Raw genomic sequence first — 13,119 nt, forward strand, 5'->3', positions numbered from 1 at the left:
CGAACAAATTGCTTTGCAAGAGCAGATCTGTCAGGAAGCCTAGATGCTTCTGTATCAGATCTGGGCATGCGGTGGGACAGCTTTCAATGTTGTACATATTGTAAAAGTCCATCTGCATTCCTTTTTATCTTTCTGTGTTCGATGAAGGAAAATACGACTGTCAATTGTTTTATGGAATTTGTATGTTGCCATTCTAGATTTGTTGTATTCATTGTTGGTTTTCGCTCGTCTCCAGGAGGAGAATGCGGCTCTCCGGCTGGAGCTGCGCACGCCGGCGGCGGCGGGGGCGGGGGCGGCTCCGGGCGGCACGGCGGCCGCCGCCTACCTGGACGCGCGCCAGTACGTGGGCGGCGGCGGGCTGCGCGCGGGCGAGGACCCCTACCGCCGCAACAGGTTCAACCAGGCCGCGTCCGACGCGCTGCCGAGCGACCGGGACGTGCCCGACACCAGGAACCCCATGTGAGAATACCTGCACGCCCTTATAGCGACCATCACGCTAAACATCCTAACCCGTTTATGCAACACCAAAGTACTCCCCTTTTCTTTTTCTTTTTTCGACTGAAAATAAAGCTATAAAATTTCTTGAAACTTTTCTTTACTGGCTTTAGGAAAAAAGACTACAAATTTTATAATAGCTAATACGAAATTGTTTTTAAGACTTACCGATAGCATTTTTTCTGGTTAAACACCTAAGCAACGTAGAAAATGGTGTCAGCTTATAATTTTGTAAAAAAAATCAATTCCGGGCGAATTGTAATTAATCGGACTACACTAGAAAAATGTGTATTTTTAACACAAATTGTTGCAAGAAAAAACATAAACATTTTTCATTACACCCAAATTATTACATTTTAACTTATCTCAATTTACAACTAGAAATTATAATGAAAAATGCTGTAAAATTAAAAAAATATATTATTAGCATAATAAGTTTCAGTTTAAACAAATGAAATATTACTCTTGATGGGACTTAGAGCGAAATATCATCTTTTGCTTGTTGTGCTTTACGATTAAGATTATAAGTCGACATAATCTATATTTATTCAGTTAGTATGCAAAATAAGTATGAACGAAAGCGAGATTACAAACATTAAAACACAGTTACCTTTTACATTTGGATGTAAATGACGTCTTAATACCGACGGTATTTACTGACAACTGACTTGACGTAAATCCAATTATTTACAAAAATGACTATAGGGACGTTGGCGTTGGGCCACTGTCGTCGTGAACCGCTCATACAAGAAAGGAGAAACGAGATTGAATCAATGTAAAACAGGTTTAATGTTCGATGTTCGTGAACGGCCTTGCGATCTCACCTTTATGCCATGTTATTATTATTATTTATTATTACTCTGATTACCTCCACGTGCCAGGGGTCTGCAACCGAACGAAGTGTGAGCTCAATATTTTTATTATTATCAATACAAGCACTGTTTTTATACTTGCAGTTTTAAATTTAAAATCTCATATTTAAAAATTAAGTATCTAAGGATGTTTTAACCCTTATCCGTAACCAAATGGTAAAAAAACATTAAAACGGCGTTAACTTGATCGTTATTACACGAAGGTCGTAAGCAGGACTAGTCCTGCGTACCAGAATTGAGCGGAACGGAATATATTTGAAGGAATACAGATGACGTAAGTGAAGAGAAGAAGTGCTGTAGCCATTCTTGCTATTCTCCTCGCCCCTATAGCGATAACTTGCTCCACTCCGAACTTATTTACTGGCGTCATTAAGTATAACAAGTACCTATATATGCGCAGGACTGATCACCTTGCCTTCTCGCTATAAGCGATCCAGTCAACACCGCGTCGATTCGACGCGGTACCCTATGTACTATTTGGTTGCGAAAAAAAAGAAAAAGTATTTAAACCAAGAAGATAAGGGGAACCTGCTACTCAAAAATAAAAGTGGGCCCGAATTTGTGCTATTTGTTTTGAAAAATTACATTTTGAAAACGGATGCTAAGATTATCGTTACTAACTATCATATGTTTTTGTCCGCCTCTGTAGTGTAACGGTCAGCACGCTCGGCTACCGATCTGGAGATTCCGGGTTCGATTCCCAGGGGGGGGTCAAATAAATATAAGTGATTTTTTCACTGTAATATTTATTCAATATTACCCTGGACTGGTACCTGAAGCGGAGGGCTGATCACCTTTCCTTCATGTGTAAACGATCAAGATAACACAGTGTTTATATGAAGCAGTGCCCTATGCACCATTGGGGTGCGGATAAGGGTTTTTTTATTAACTATCATACTTATTTAATTTTTAAACTCAAATTTAAATATTGAAGAATTACTTTAGCGATATTTTGTATAGTTTGTTCTGAGATTCTGAGATATGTGATTGAATAAGGTTGGTTGTTTCAGGTGCCGACTGAAGAACTACTCCGACGACCTCCCGCAGACCAGCGTCATCATCACGTTCCACAACGAGGCCAGATCAACGCTCCTCCGGACCGTAGTCAGGTGAGATCTAGCTCTAGTCTTCTAGTCCACTAGTCCATCAAAAGGTCTTCTTTATAATTGTTGGGTAATATATCCAAAATTAAACAAGGTTTATTGGATTGAATTCTACATTTATTTATGTATATGTTAATACGTAACGCGTTTCGTCTTATTAAGACATTATCAAACACTGACCTGTCTTCTTTATACCTTACGATATTATTTTTAGAACCAAGCAGGCTTACATCAATTAACAAAAATCCATATCGTGCAAAGCAACGAAATAGAATATAATGATTCTTTACAACATTTTGACTGTGTCCAAATACTTGACTGACTTAATCTGGTCAAATTATAAGCTTAAATAATAAAAATGAAAATGATATTCTCTGGCGTTTCTCATGTGTGTGATTATAATCCAGGATTCGGACCTCACATACTAATAAAAGAGTTTCTGCTCAATAAACAGCTTCTTTTCATCTCACCAATAGACGTCTCTAGTGAAGTTCTAGTGATTCATGAATAATGTTTCAAAATTGGTTTGTATATATAGAACTTCCAAGAATTTGAGTATTGTGGTTGTCAATAATGGGTAGAATTGGTGAATGTTACACGTGTGTAAAGTGATCGCTTAAACCAGCCTATGACGGTCGTCAGCCCCGTAAATGCCCAGACTTCCATATTCTTCTTGATCTTTGATGAGATGTCAAAAAATAATACAATGATTCTATTAAATAATCGTATAATCAGTATCCATTTAATTTTTAAAACAAAAAATACTTCATAAAACTATATACTTTTAATGAAACAAGTTTATTTTTACATAACTAACCTATTCAAAATGATTTGTGACTTGGTTTGCTTTTGGATTTGTGTTTGCTTCGAATTCTCAAACTTTAAAGCGAGTTATTTTCAGTAGAAGTTCATTGGAATTGCTATTGAATTAATAACATAGTCGATTTACACTTAAACCATATGATTTTAGAGACCAAAAAACGGTTTCACTGCTACCGCGACATTATCTGATTGCTCCAATATGATGATGTCACGTCTCCACTTATATTAATAATTTTTCGAAATAATGAAAAAAATCACATTTTGCTTCAAATCATTTTGATGAAGAAAATTTATTCATAACGCAAAAATTTAATATAAAACCGTGGGAAAACAATTTAATTAAATTTCTCCAAAACGTATTAACATATGTAAATGGCGCTCCGTTCTCGAAATGACTATTGTGAAATATGAAATAATCTCATTTTCTTCGCCGATGCATGAAATATGACAGCTAACCAACCATAACTATTAATCAGTCGGCCAATATGAACCTGCCTTCTCTACTCGACTCTTGATTCTATTCCACCTAAACGTTATATTAATCTCTAAAAAAAATATGTATATAATTTCTTTAACATTTTATTCTGCTTTTAGTTGTGTATTTTTTTCCGTTTCGCTGCTATTTTGTCTCATTTCGAATAGGGATCTACTTAAGTAAGTCGGATCAGTCACTTAATTTACGTATTTATGTGCGATGTAACGTATATTAATAAATAAACTTTAAAGTTACAAGTAATATAAATATATAAAACGGATGTTACGAACGTATTATTTGTACAAAAAATAATATGTTATTTTAATATAAAAATAACTGATGTACAATATATTGAAAGCTGTTCACGACGGCGACGGCGACGTCTTGAAGGCAGCGAATCACGCGGAAAATATGTAGATAGTTTGTGATACATAAATTGATAGGTACTGAAAGCGTATCCAAGTTATTAAACAACTCGTCGGATATTCTTTTTTAATATATTTTATTTTGTAATCTAGATGTTAAAAAATCGATAAATCTTTTAACGTCCGACTGTATCGCTTTCAATAACACGTTTCAACATGTTAACTTTCAATTATTTAATGTTTCGTTTTGGTTCAGGGCTCTGTGTTGGAACTCGTACGAATTATTCTATTTTTATTCTCTTATATTTTCTCGGTAGTTCAGGTGCTTAAACCGTTTTCTTGGACTATCAAGCCGCGTGTTGACGTTGAAACGTTGAAAAAAGTAATATAATTTTTATTTTGTTACAGAAAGGCTGTAGACCTTATCATGGCATCAAACTATGACGTGCGTTTTATTAATATAGAATAATAAATAAAATAAAATTTCAAATCTATTCACATTTTTCTTTCTATAAACCGTATTTGACTTTTTCGTGTTTAAAAAATGTAAAATCGATAATCTAGCATGATCTCATACATGCGTAAATCGACATCTGAGTTTGATTATAGTACCTACTTATATGTAGGTAGTTAAATCAACACGCACACTTCTCAAATGTAACACGGAAATCGTACATCAACTGTCTATTTGAGCATTTCACACTAAATTACCTCGGAATATAATGTAATAACTGTCAAATTGTTTTTTTTTAGTGTGAAAATCCACTGTTTTAATAGTCATTTCACAAGAGAATTTAAAAGACTTTTTTAAACCTAAATAAATGCAAAGTAAGATAAATATATTTTACGATTTTGACATTTAAAATTTAAAAATAATATATATTGTGTAATTTTATATAATTTTCCTCAACGCATGGTTGAATCATCTGGATTACGTTGTTGTGTAAGATTAAAAAAGTAATATTGAAGATATAAATAAGGTAATATTCCAAGTCTTCATCCAAATTTACTAGAAATTCGCGTCACATCAATTTAGCAAAAAATTATATCGATGCGGCCTTCCGTTTTCGTTTGGGTTTTGTGACTTTTAGTCGCCTCAACACTATTGGGCAGGTTTGAGGTTCACAATTAATCCGAAACGCCCAACATTCAGGAGAAAAAAATGCAGATTTTTTATGCTGTCAGTTATTAGAAAGTAATTATTAACACATCTACATATTTCAAAAACTTTTCCCGAGCATTTGACGCTGAATTTACAATTGTTCGCCTCATGCCCTCCAAATTATGCGTACATAAAGATACAAATTGTTCAGAAAATGTCATTTAAAAAAATATATCCATCGTATGTTCATTCCAGGTCGATGGACAAGATATATGTTTTTATGTCAATGAAAATTCACGTACAGCATTGATATTTAATTAAATTTCCTTCTCTATCATTATTCAATTACTACCATCTGTTTTACATGAATAATGTCCTAGTGCCTTTCTGTTGTAACACGATTCCCACCCCGTCCAAGTAACTACAGCGCGAGGGGTGGATTTTCAATTATTTCTATATCTGATGTGAATGGACGCTCATGGACTATCATTCAGTATTTAGTGCGCAGAGGAAATTGCACAATTTGACCCGAATTCGATAAATTGATTTCCAAGTCATTTTATTGTGTGAACGAAATTAATTTGAACTCCTCTCCGCGGCATGTAAATCTAGTTTTGCACCATGGCTTGGGCCACGTACTCGCATATAGGTATTCAATATTATATGGAACAATGCAAAATAGAAGCAACAGGACGTAATTTTTCAAGGAAAACGTATTCTCCTTATTTATAACCCATTTTTGTCAGCAAAATTGAAAACATCGTGGCTTGTAATGGAAAACTTTACAAAACACGAAAGAACAGTTGACCATCCGGTTCACGCATAATTTCCCGTGTCAGCAAGTAAAGTATACGTATCGTGGTAGAAAGTTTAGTTATTATGTTTGTCGCTAAATGATTGTGCGATGTCACAGCGTATAAACCAAGGATTTCGCCGTCACCGGGAATCATAGATAAACCGGATGGACCGCCTGATGAATTCGTGAAAATATTTGAAAGCGTGTAACGGGCGGAGCCAGGTAGACCGGAGTAATATCCGCACCTCTGTCTCGGGTCTAAAAGCTTTAAAGCTCCTCAGAAAATGCATATAAAGTTTTTAAAAAAAAAACTAAAATGGTTCCGTAGAACTTGAACTTTGATGTGTTACTTGAGTCCAGTACAAAAAAAGATATTTATATCTGTATTTGGTCTACAATAATGAACGTAGGTATCGTGACAATAAGTGTCACCTGCCAGGGAAACAATGTCAACAATTCATGTCGATACATTCATTATTGTAGACCAAATACAGATCTAAATAAAAAAAATTGTACTGGGCTCAAGTAACACATCAAAGTTCAAATAGCCCCGTTCTACGGTACCTGAGAATCATAAATTCAAAACATAAAAATTATTCAAACTTATTAAAAACACATACAAAATAGCAAAACGCATACCAAAAAAATGTTTTTGTTTGTTACAGTGTCCTGAATAGGAGTCCCGATCATCTGATCAAAGAAATTATTCTAGTCGACGATTACAGCGATAACCGTAAGTACAACAACTTCATTTATTAACATTATTTCCTCAGCTTAACAGCTTTGAATAAATGTCCGATATCTTGCATAATAGAGCGAAATGAGCATTATTGAACTCCCGATTTAGCCGGAAGAGATAATGAATACTTTTTTGATAATTGATAACAGTTATACAAATAGTGGTGTTATCTTTTCTGCGGTGTAATTATTTCATCCTTAAGGGTCTCATTGTCATTATTAGATTTATTGCTACGAGTGCCCTTGTCGTTGTGCTATTCCCATTTTTCTGTGCCTACTAATAATTTCTTCTCCGTTTCCTTTCCCGGACACAGGGTATGTTTAATGTAATTTAAAATTACATTTAGCATATATCTATGTATAATGTAAAAATGGTGAAAAATGTATAACGAGATCCCAGAAAGTATGAAACTTTAAAGAAACTATTGCAAGAGATATTTTTTTTATTTAACGATATAATATATTGTAAGATAAACATTTAATAGCTAGTAATAGTCTCCTGATAAATTTTGTTAGATTATATTTGTAATATTTGTAACTTTAGTAAAAAAAATATGTCTGAAGCGCAAGACTGATCTCCTTGGCTTCGGAAAATTAATGATCAAGATAACACTGCGTCAATCCAATGCACCATTAGGTGCGGATAGGGACATGAAACTGTTATAATAATTTTCTGTATTTGTTGACTAAATGTAAATATATCATTCGGAAAAAAAAAGTTAATCAAAATAAATTCCTCAAATATATTGGCGTCTACCGATATGTTATATTCTTCAGTATTCAATAAAAATGTCTATCCGGATTATTTATGTTCCAATTATCGTACGAGTTTATTTGATTGGGGGGTATCAGTAGTTGTTAATGAAAGTAACGAGACTCTTTGCAATTCAATCCGCGAGTAATGTTTCCTTTAGAAATTGAAACACGGGAATTAAGTTGTTGCATCGGTATTCACTAATGACAAGGAGAAAGTAAATAAGGAATATTTATTCGCTAACAGCGATCACTTTATGTAAATTTTAAATTGCCATACATAATGGCCTAGCTATGTGTAAAGTGCATTTGATATAATGACTTAATTAATCGATATCCGCTCTATATGTGGAGCGTATGAAATACACAAACTTCCTCCAGGCTCTTCTGTCGGCTCCTTCGCATCCTCCCGAGTCAGGCCGGATCGGCAGCAGTTGACGTCGTTTAGTGCATTTACAGGTGGATGGTATATAAGGTATACGGGTCGAGAGGGGGTGGCTTCCACGCGATTCGTATACACGGTGAAATAAATGGTTTCTTCCCATTGAAACGTCTGTTTGAATTCTTGGCGCTCGTATGAAATATGTTATATACTTAATGAACGCAAACTAAGTGCTTTCGCGACATTTTCTATGCCCTAATGGCAGATCTGCGTCTTATTAGTAAAAATATTTTTAAAATAAAGACGTTACGTTTAGAGGGTAAGAGACGGAAGAAGAAGAGAAGCTTGAGGCGGCTCTCGACATCTGCCGATATGCCGTCTGTCTATGCGGAATACACGACCTAGCCAACTTAGCCTTTTCTGAATTTCTTTCAAATGACAGTTGTGACCTTAGATAACTGCGACCGACACCTTATTTCCACGTTCCTCACGAAGTGAAACTACCACACGCTCACAATTATTTGTCTTAAACATCTATTCTTAAAGCCACGCTTTACAGCAATACGAGAAAAGGTATGGCGCAGGGATTGAATAGGCGGTATTTGAACTTCACTAAGTATAATTCCGATCTCCAGATCTTTTTACTACTTAATGCGATGGCTGCAAATCCTAAGCGCACTCCCAGTTCTTTATGAAGGTTGCCATTTTCCGTAATGTACACTCATATGTACTCGTACAAGAAAATCTCGACCCCTGTGTTGAGCGTGTTACGCAACACCGAGGGTTGCTGAAGAACGAGACACGAATAGTTTATTTATTTACATTTATTTTGAGACCAGCGTACCCGCGTACCGAGTACCCATCTAGCCTATCGACAGCCTGAACACCCTCGGCAGAGTCAATATTTCGCGCAGCATCATCTGCGTGTTCCAAGGCGAGTTTCCAAGAAAGGAAGTCTATTCCTCGTTTGGATATTGATGACTTTCGCGGTGCTTTATAAGCAAGATATCTAATTAAATAAATATTTGATTTTACCATTTTTAATTTACATTTATCCATTATCTAAGAACCTATTTGATTCCTTTATTTTTATTCTTATCTTTATTTCCTTTTCAGTCGTAATGTCATTATTCCCCCGTTTTATTATGTGGAAACTCGTAAGTTCGGCGGCAAATTTCCACTTTATTCCTATCTTTTGTAGTTCTTTTTTTACTATTCGAGATAGCGGCCATTAGACCTTCTTTATTGAGATCGATTTTTCTAATCTCTCATCCCCAAACTGTCTACCTAATAGCCATATATTACGCCCATTTCAGTTTCTAAATTGTAAATTGGTACATAAAAATATCACGTTTTGAAAGTTAATTACTAAACAACACATTTTGAGTCGCTTTCAGAATTAATTATACAGTTTAAATGCACTTAAAAGTTCATTAATCATCCATCACCAACACTGAACTAACACGGTGCGATATTTAACAGAAGGATTAACTAGAATATTTTTCTAATTAAATGTTGTAATCTTGGGCGTACACATTTTATCTTATTTCATATGTACCATATATGTATATGGTGCTGCGTCTTTACAACCTACATACGTATCGAGGAATTTATTTTTAGGTATGGTATAGAACTATAGGATAATTATCCTGTCAATCAAAAAAAAATAACACAAATTTAGGGAATACGAAAGATAAGTTTCCCTCGATTAGCTTTCCATCAATCTATGTACGTACTCGTATTTACGAAGGAAGAAGATATACACATGTCTGCCTGTAGTAGTTAACTCAATTCATCGCAATGCTAGAGGTCTCAGAATCGATTCCCAGTGGGGTCAACACTTAACATATTTTTTAATTGTTACTCCGGATTCATGTAAGAATTATCACCTTGGTTTCACGTTATTTATAACGATGTTTTCATGGTATCTTCTATGGAACGTTGGATGCAGAAAGGGATTCAAAGAACAGTTTTTGGTGTTGTTTAAAATGCGTTTAAACAAGATATGTTTACGAGTTTCTCGTTTTTAAAATTAGAATAAAGAGCTATAAAATGTTGTTTGTGAGTGCGCGATATGTACTTACTCTTATATTTTGGAAATTTGGTTACACCGCCGCACGTCTCGGTTACGGGTTACTTATCGAGTTCCCTGTAACGTCTCTGAACACGAGTATTAGTTTGCCTTTTTTATTTCTTCTTCGGTATGGTTATCCGCACCAAATGGTGCGTACCCAACCTTTATCATGTCAATATTTATCTACGAAGGCAACATCATTTGTCTTGCGCTCCAAACTCTCGAATCTGGGAGTGGAATATATTTGAGGGGATAGAGATGGGAGTTAAAGAGCATAGGGTGAAGGACATTGCCGCTATACTGAAAGCTGTCCCACCGCATCCCCAGACCTGATACAGAAGCATCTAGGCTTCCTTACAGACCTTCTCTTGCAAAGGATTTTTTTATTAATTTAGTTGCGAAATTTATAGAAAATGTTAATCGATTTTACTGTGAATTTATATTTAAAAGGTTTCAATATCCCTGTCGCTGCCAATCTAAATAAATACATTTATATTATCCACTGACACTTCGTGATGGAATTGCATTTTTAATATATTATTAGATTAAAACCAATATTTTTAGCTTTTCCACTTTATTTTTATTTGACCAGCGACCGGGTTTCGTCGTTACCGACATTCTGATGATGTCGGTAACGACGAAACCCGGTCGCTGGTCAAATAAAAATAAAGTGGAAAAGCTAAAATATTGGTTTTAATCTAATAATATATTAAATAAATACAAGTTTGTAAAACCACTACAAATTTTTCTAGAAGTGCCCCGGTGTAGACAGCGAAAAGGATTTGTTACCGTTATATGAGATAGGAATTGAAGAATGCATAATAGGCAGGAAAGGGGTAATAGCCGCACTCGGGGTAGCATATTGCAAGGTGTACTTTGTATTGAAAGCTATCCCACCGCATTCCCAGATCTGATACAGAAGCATCTAGGCTTCCTGACAGATCTGCTCTTGCAAAGCAATTTTTTTAAAATTAGTTGCAAAATTTATTGAAAATGTGAAACAATATAAAATTGTAACCCGATTTTACTGTGAATTTACATTTAAAAGCTTTCAATATACCTGTCACTGCCAATCTAAATTAATACTAGTTGTACTGTGTTGGGGTGAATGTGGAGTTGTTCATGTGTGCGGTTGGTTTCAGCCGCTGACGGGGCCGAGCTGAGCTCCGTGCGCAAGGTGCGCGTGGTGCGCAACGAGCGGCGCGAGGGGCTGGTGCGCTCGCGCGCGCGCGGCGCCGCGCTGGCCGGCGCGCCCGTGCTCACCTTCCTCGACTCGCACGTGGAGTGCAACGAGCTCTGGCTGGAGCCGCTGCTGCAGCGGGTCAAGGAGGTGGGTCCCGCGCGCTCCTCCCCATTCATCCTGCCCTGGTAGCTCGCCTAGCCGTCCGCCTAGCGCGCGCTAAACTAAATCAACTTATTTCTATTTCTACATGTTGACATATCGACGTAGATGAAGAAGAATATAGAAATCTCGCTATTTACAGGGCTTACAAACTATCATAATCTGGTTTAAGTGATCAATTTATACACGTGTGACATTCACCATCCTACCCATGATTGACAACAACACTACCCAAATTTTTGGAACTCGTACATATAATTATATCATTTTATTCTGACGTCGCTTCATATTTTATTCAGCTGCCACCCTTTTATTTAAATGTATTCAAAATCACCGACTCAATTTACGTACTGAGAGACGCCTGAAACCATGATTTTCAATTATTATGCAACTTATAATTTGGCCAGTATTTTTTTATGGTGAACAAGGATGTTGTATATCCCCAAATGTTGTATATTCTATTCAATTATCTTTCATTCCCCCTTCTCATATTTTGAGGATAAATTAACGTGAATGGGTTACCAAGATCGATCCCTGGCGAAATTGACATTCTTTTTATTTATTTTTTACACTGATATTTAAAATTATCCCGGTCCAGGCCGGCATCGGCACTTAAACTTGATGTCAGATTTCATATATATATACAGACGAAATGTAGTTGCATTATACGCTGCGCAGCGCGACGGGTGATGCGGGTAAAAGGCAGAGAAGAAAATTATAAATTTCAGCACAAATAAGGTCCTAAATTCGATTTCTGGGTTAGCGAACTTAAAATATACTTTGTTAAGAGTTCAAGTCCCAAAATTAAAACAAATAAAACTCCGTAGAACGGGGCTACTTGAACTTTGATGTGTTACTTGAGCCCAGTACAAAAATAAATATTTAGATCGTGGTATCGATCGAAGTATCGTAACAATAAGTGCCACCTGTCAGGGAAACAATGAATCATGTCGATAAGTTCATTATTGTTAGACCAAAGACATTATTTTTTTTTGTACTGGGCTCAAGTAACACGTCAAAGTTCAAGTAGCCCCGTTCTACGGTACTATCTTCTTCAATTTGTTTGACAATGTGCCTGCTTTAGCATACCTAATACCTACCCATTCTCTTATTAAAATACTGCCACATATTTACCGTCAAAACAGCCAATGAAATCCACTTTAAGTTAAATCGATCATCCTCGTTTCCGCTTCTATTTCATTATGCTCGAGGAAGCTTTGAAATTTTATTACATAAATCCAAAAATCTTTGTCTCATTAAAATGGATTTATTGTAGGTATATTGCCTTTATAGCTCTCGTTCCATATTATGGAACGGTGTTATGTTAAATCAGAATTAATGTCTTAAAAATCTTTGCTTAAAGCATATACACTAACATGTTATTATGAATTTGTGGTATGTGGATGATATCATAGTTTGGGTGAAAGTAATAGTATTAGACATTAATAATATTTACCCCAAATTCGGAATTAGCTACGGTAAATCCACAGTATGCAACATTTATAATACGAGTAGGTACGGTGCGGCATAAAAGTAAATATCATCTGAAATTTTAATATATATTTATTAAGTTTATCCTAATTTTTGGTCACAAATGCTGAATTTGACCACACTAGAGATATCCCAATATAGAGATGGTTAACGTTACAGAATGTACAAAGAGATTTTTTAACAATCCGATGACAAGTCGTAGGCCCTGTAAAAACCCAGAGTTCCCGGATATTCCCATCTTAATAAACAGCTTAATCTTTTTAATAGATTTATATTATCCACTGACACTTCGTGATGGAATTGCATTTT

The 13,119-nt window shown here is 35.7% G+C and overlaps 1 protein-coding gene across 1 annotated transcript in view; it reads left to right on the plus strand.

Moving 5' to 3' along the window:
- Pgant2 (polypeptide N-acetylgalactosaminyltransferase 2) overlaps positions 1-13,119 on the plus strand; it is a 97,740-nt gene that overhangs the window by 70,209 nt on the left and 14,412 nt on the right. The window contains exons 2-5 of the mRNA XM_088273992.1: positions 236-459; positions 2,378-2,476; positions 6,696-6,763; positions 11,120-11,307. Coding sequence (XP_088130118.1) covers positions 236-459; positions 2,378-2,476; positions 6,696-6,763; positions 11,120-11,307 — 579 coding nt within the window. The remainder of the gene's footprint in view (positions 1-235; positions 460-2,377; positions 2,477-6,695; positions 6,764-11,119; positions 11,308-13,119) is intronic.

Source organism: Brachycentrus maculatus, unplaced genomic scaffold (assembly GCF_059751285.1).
Source record: "Brachycentrus maculatus isolate JH-2025_06_01 unplaced genomic scaffold, ASM5975128v1 h1tg000624l, whole genome shotgun sequence".
Taxonomy (NCBI): Eukaryota; Metazoa; Arthropoda; class Insecta; order Trichoptera; family Brachycentridae; genus Brachycentrus; species Brachycentrus maculatus.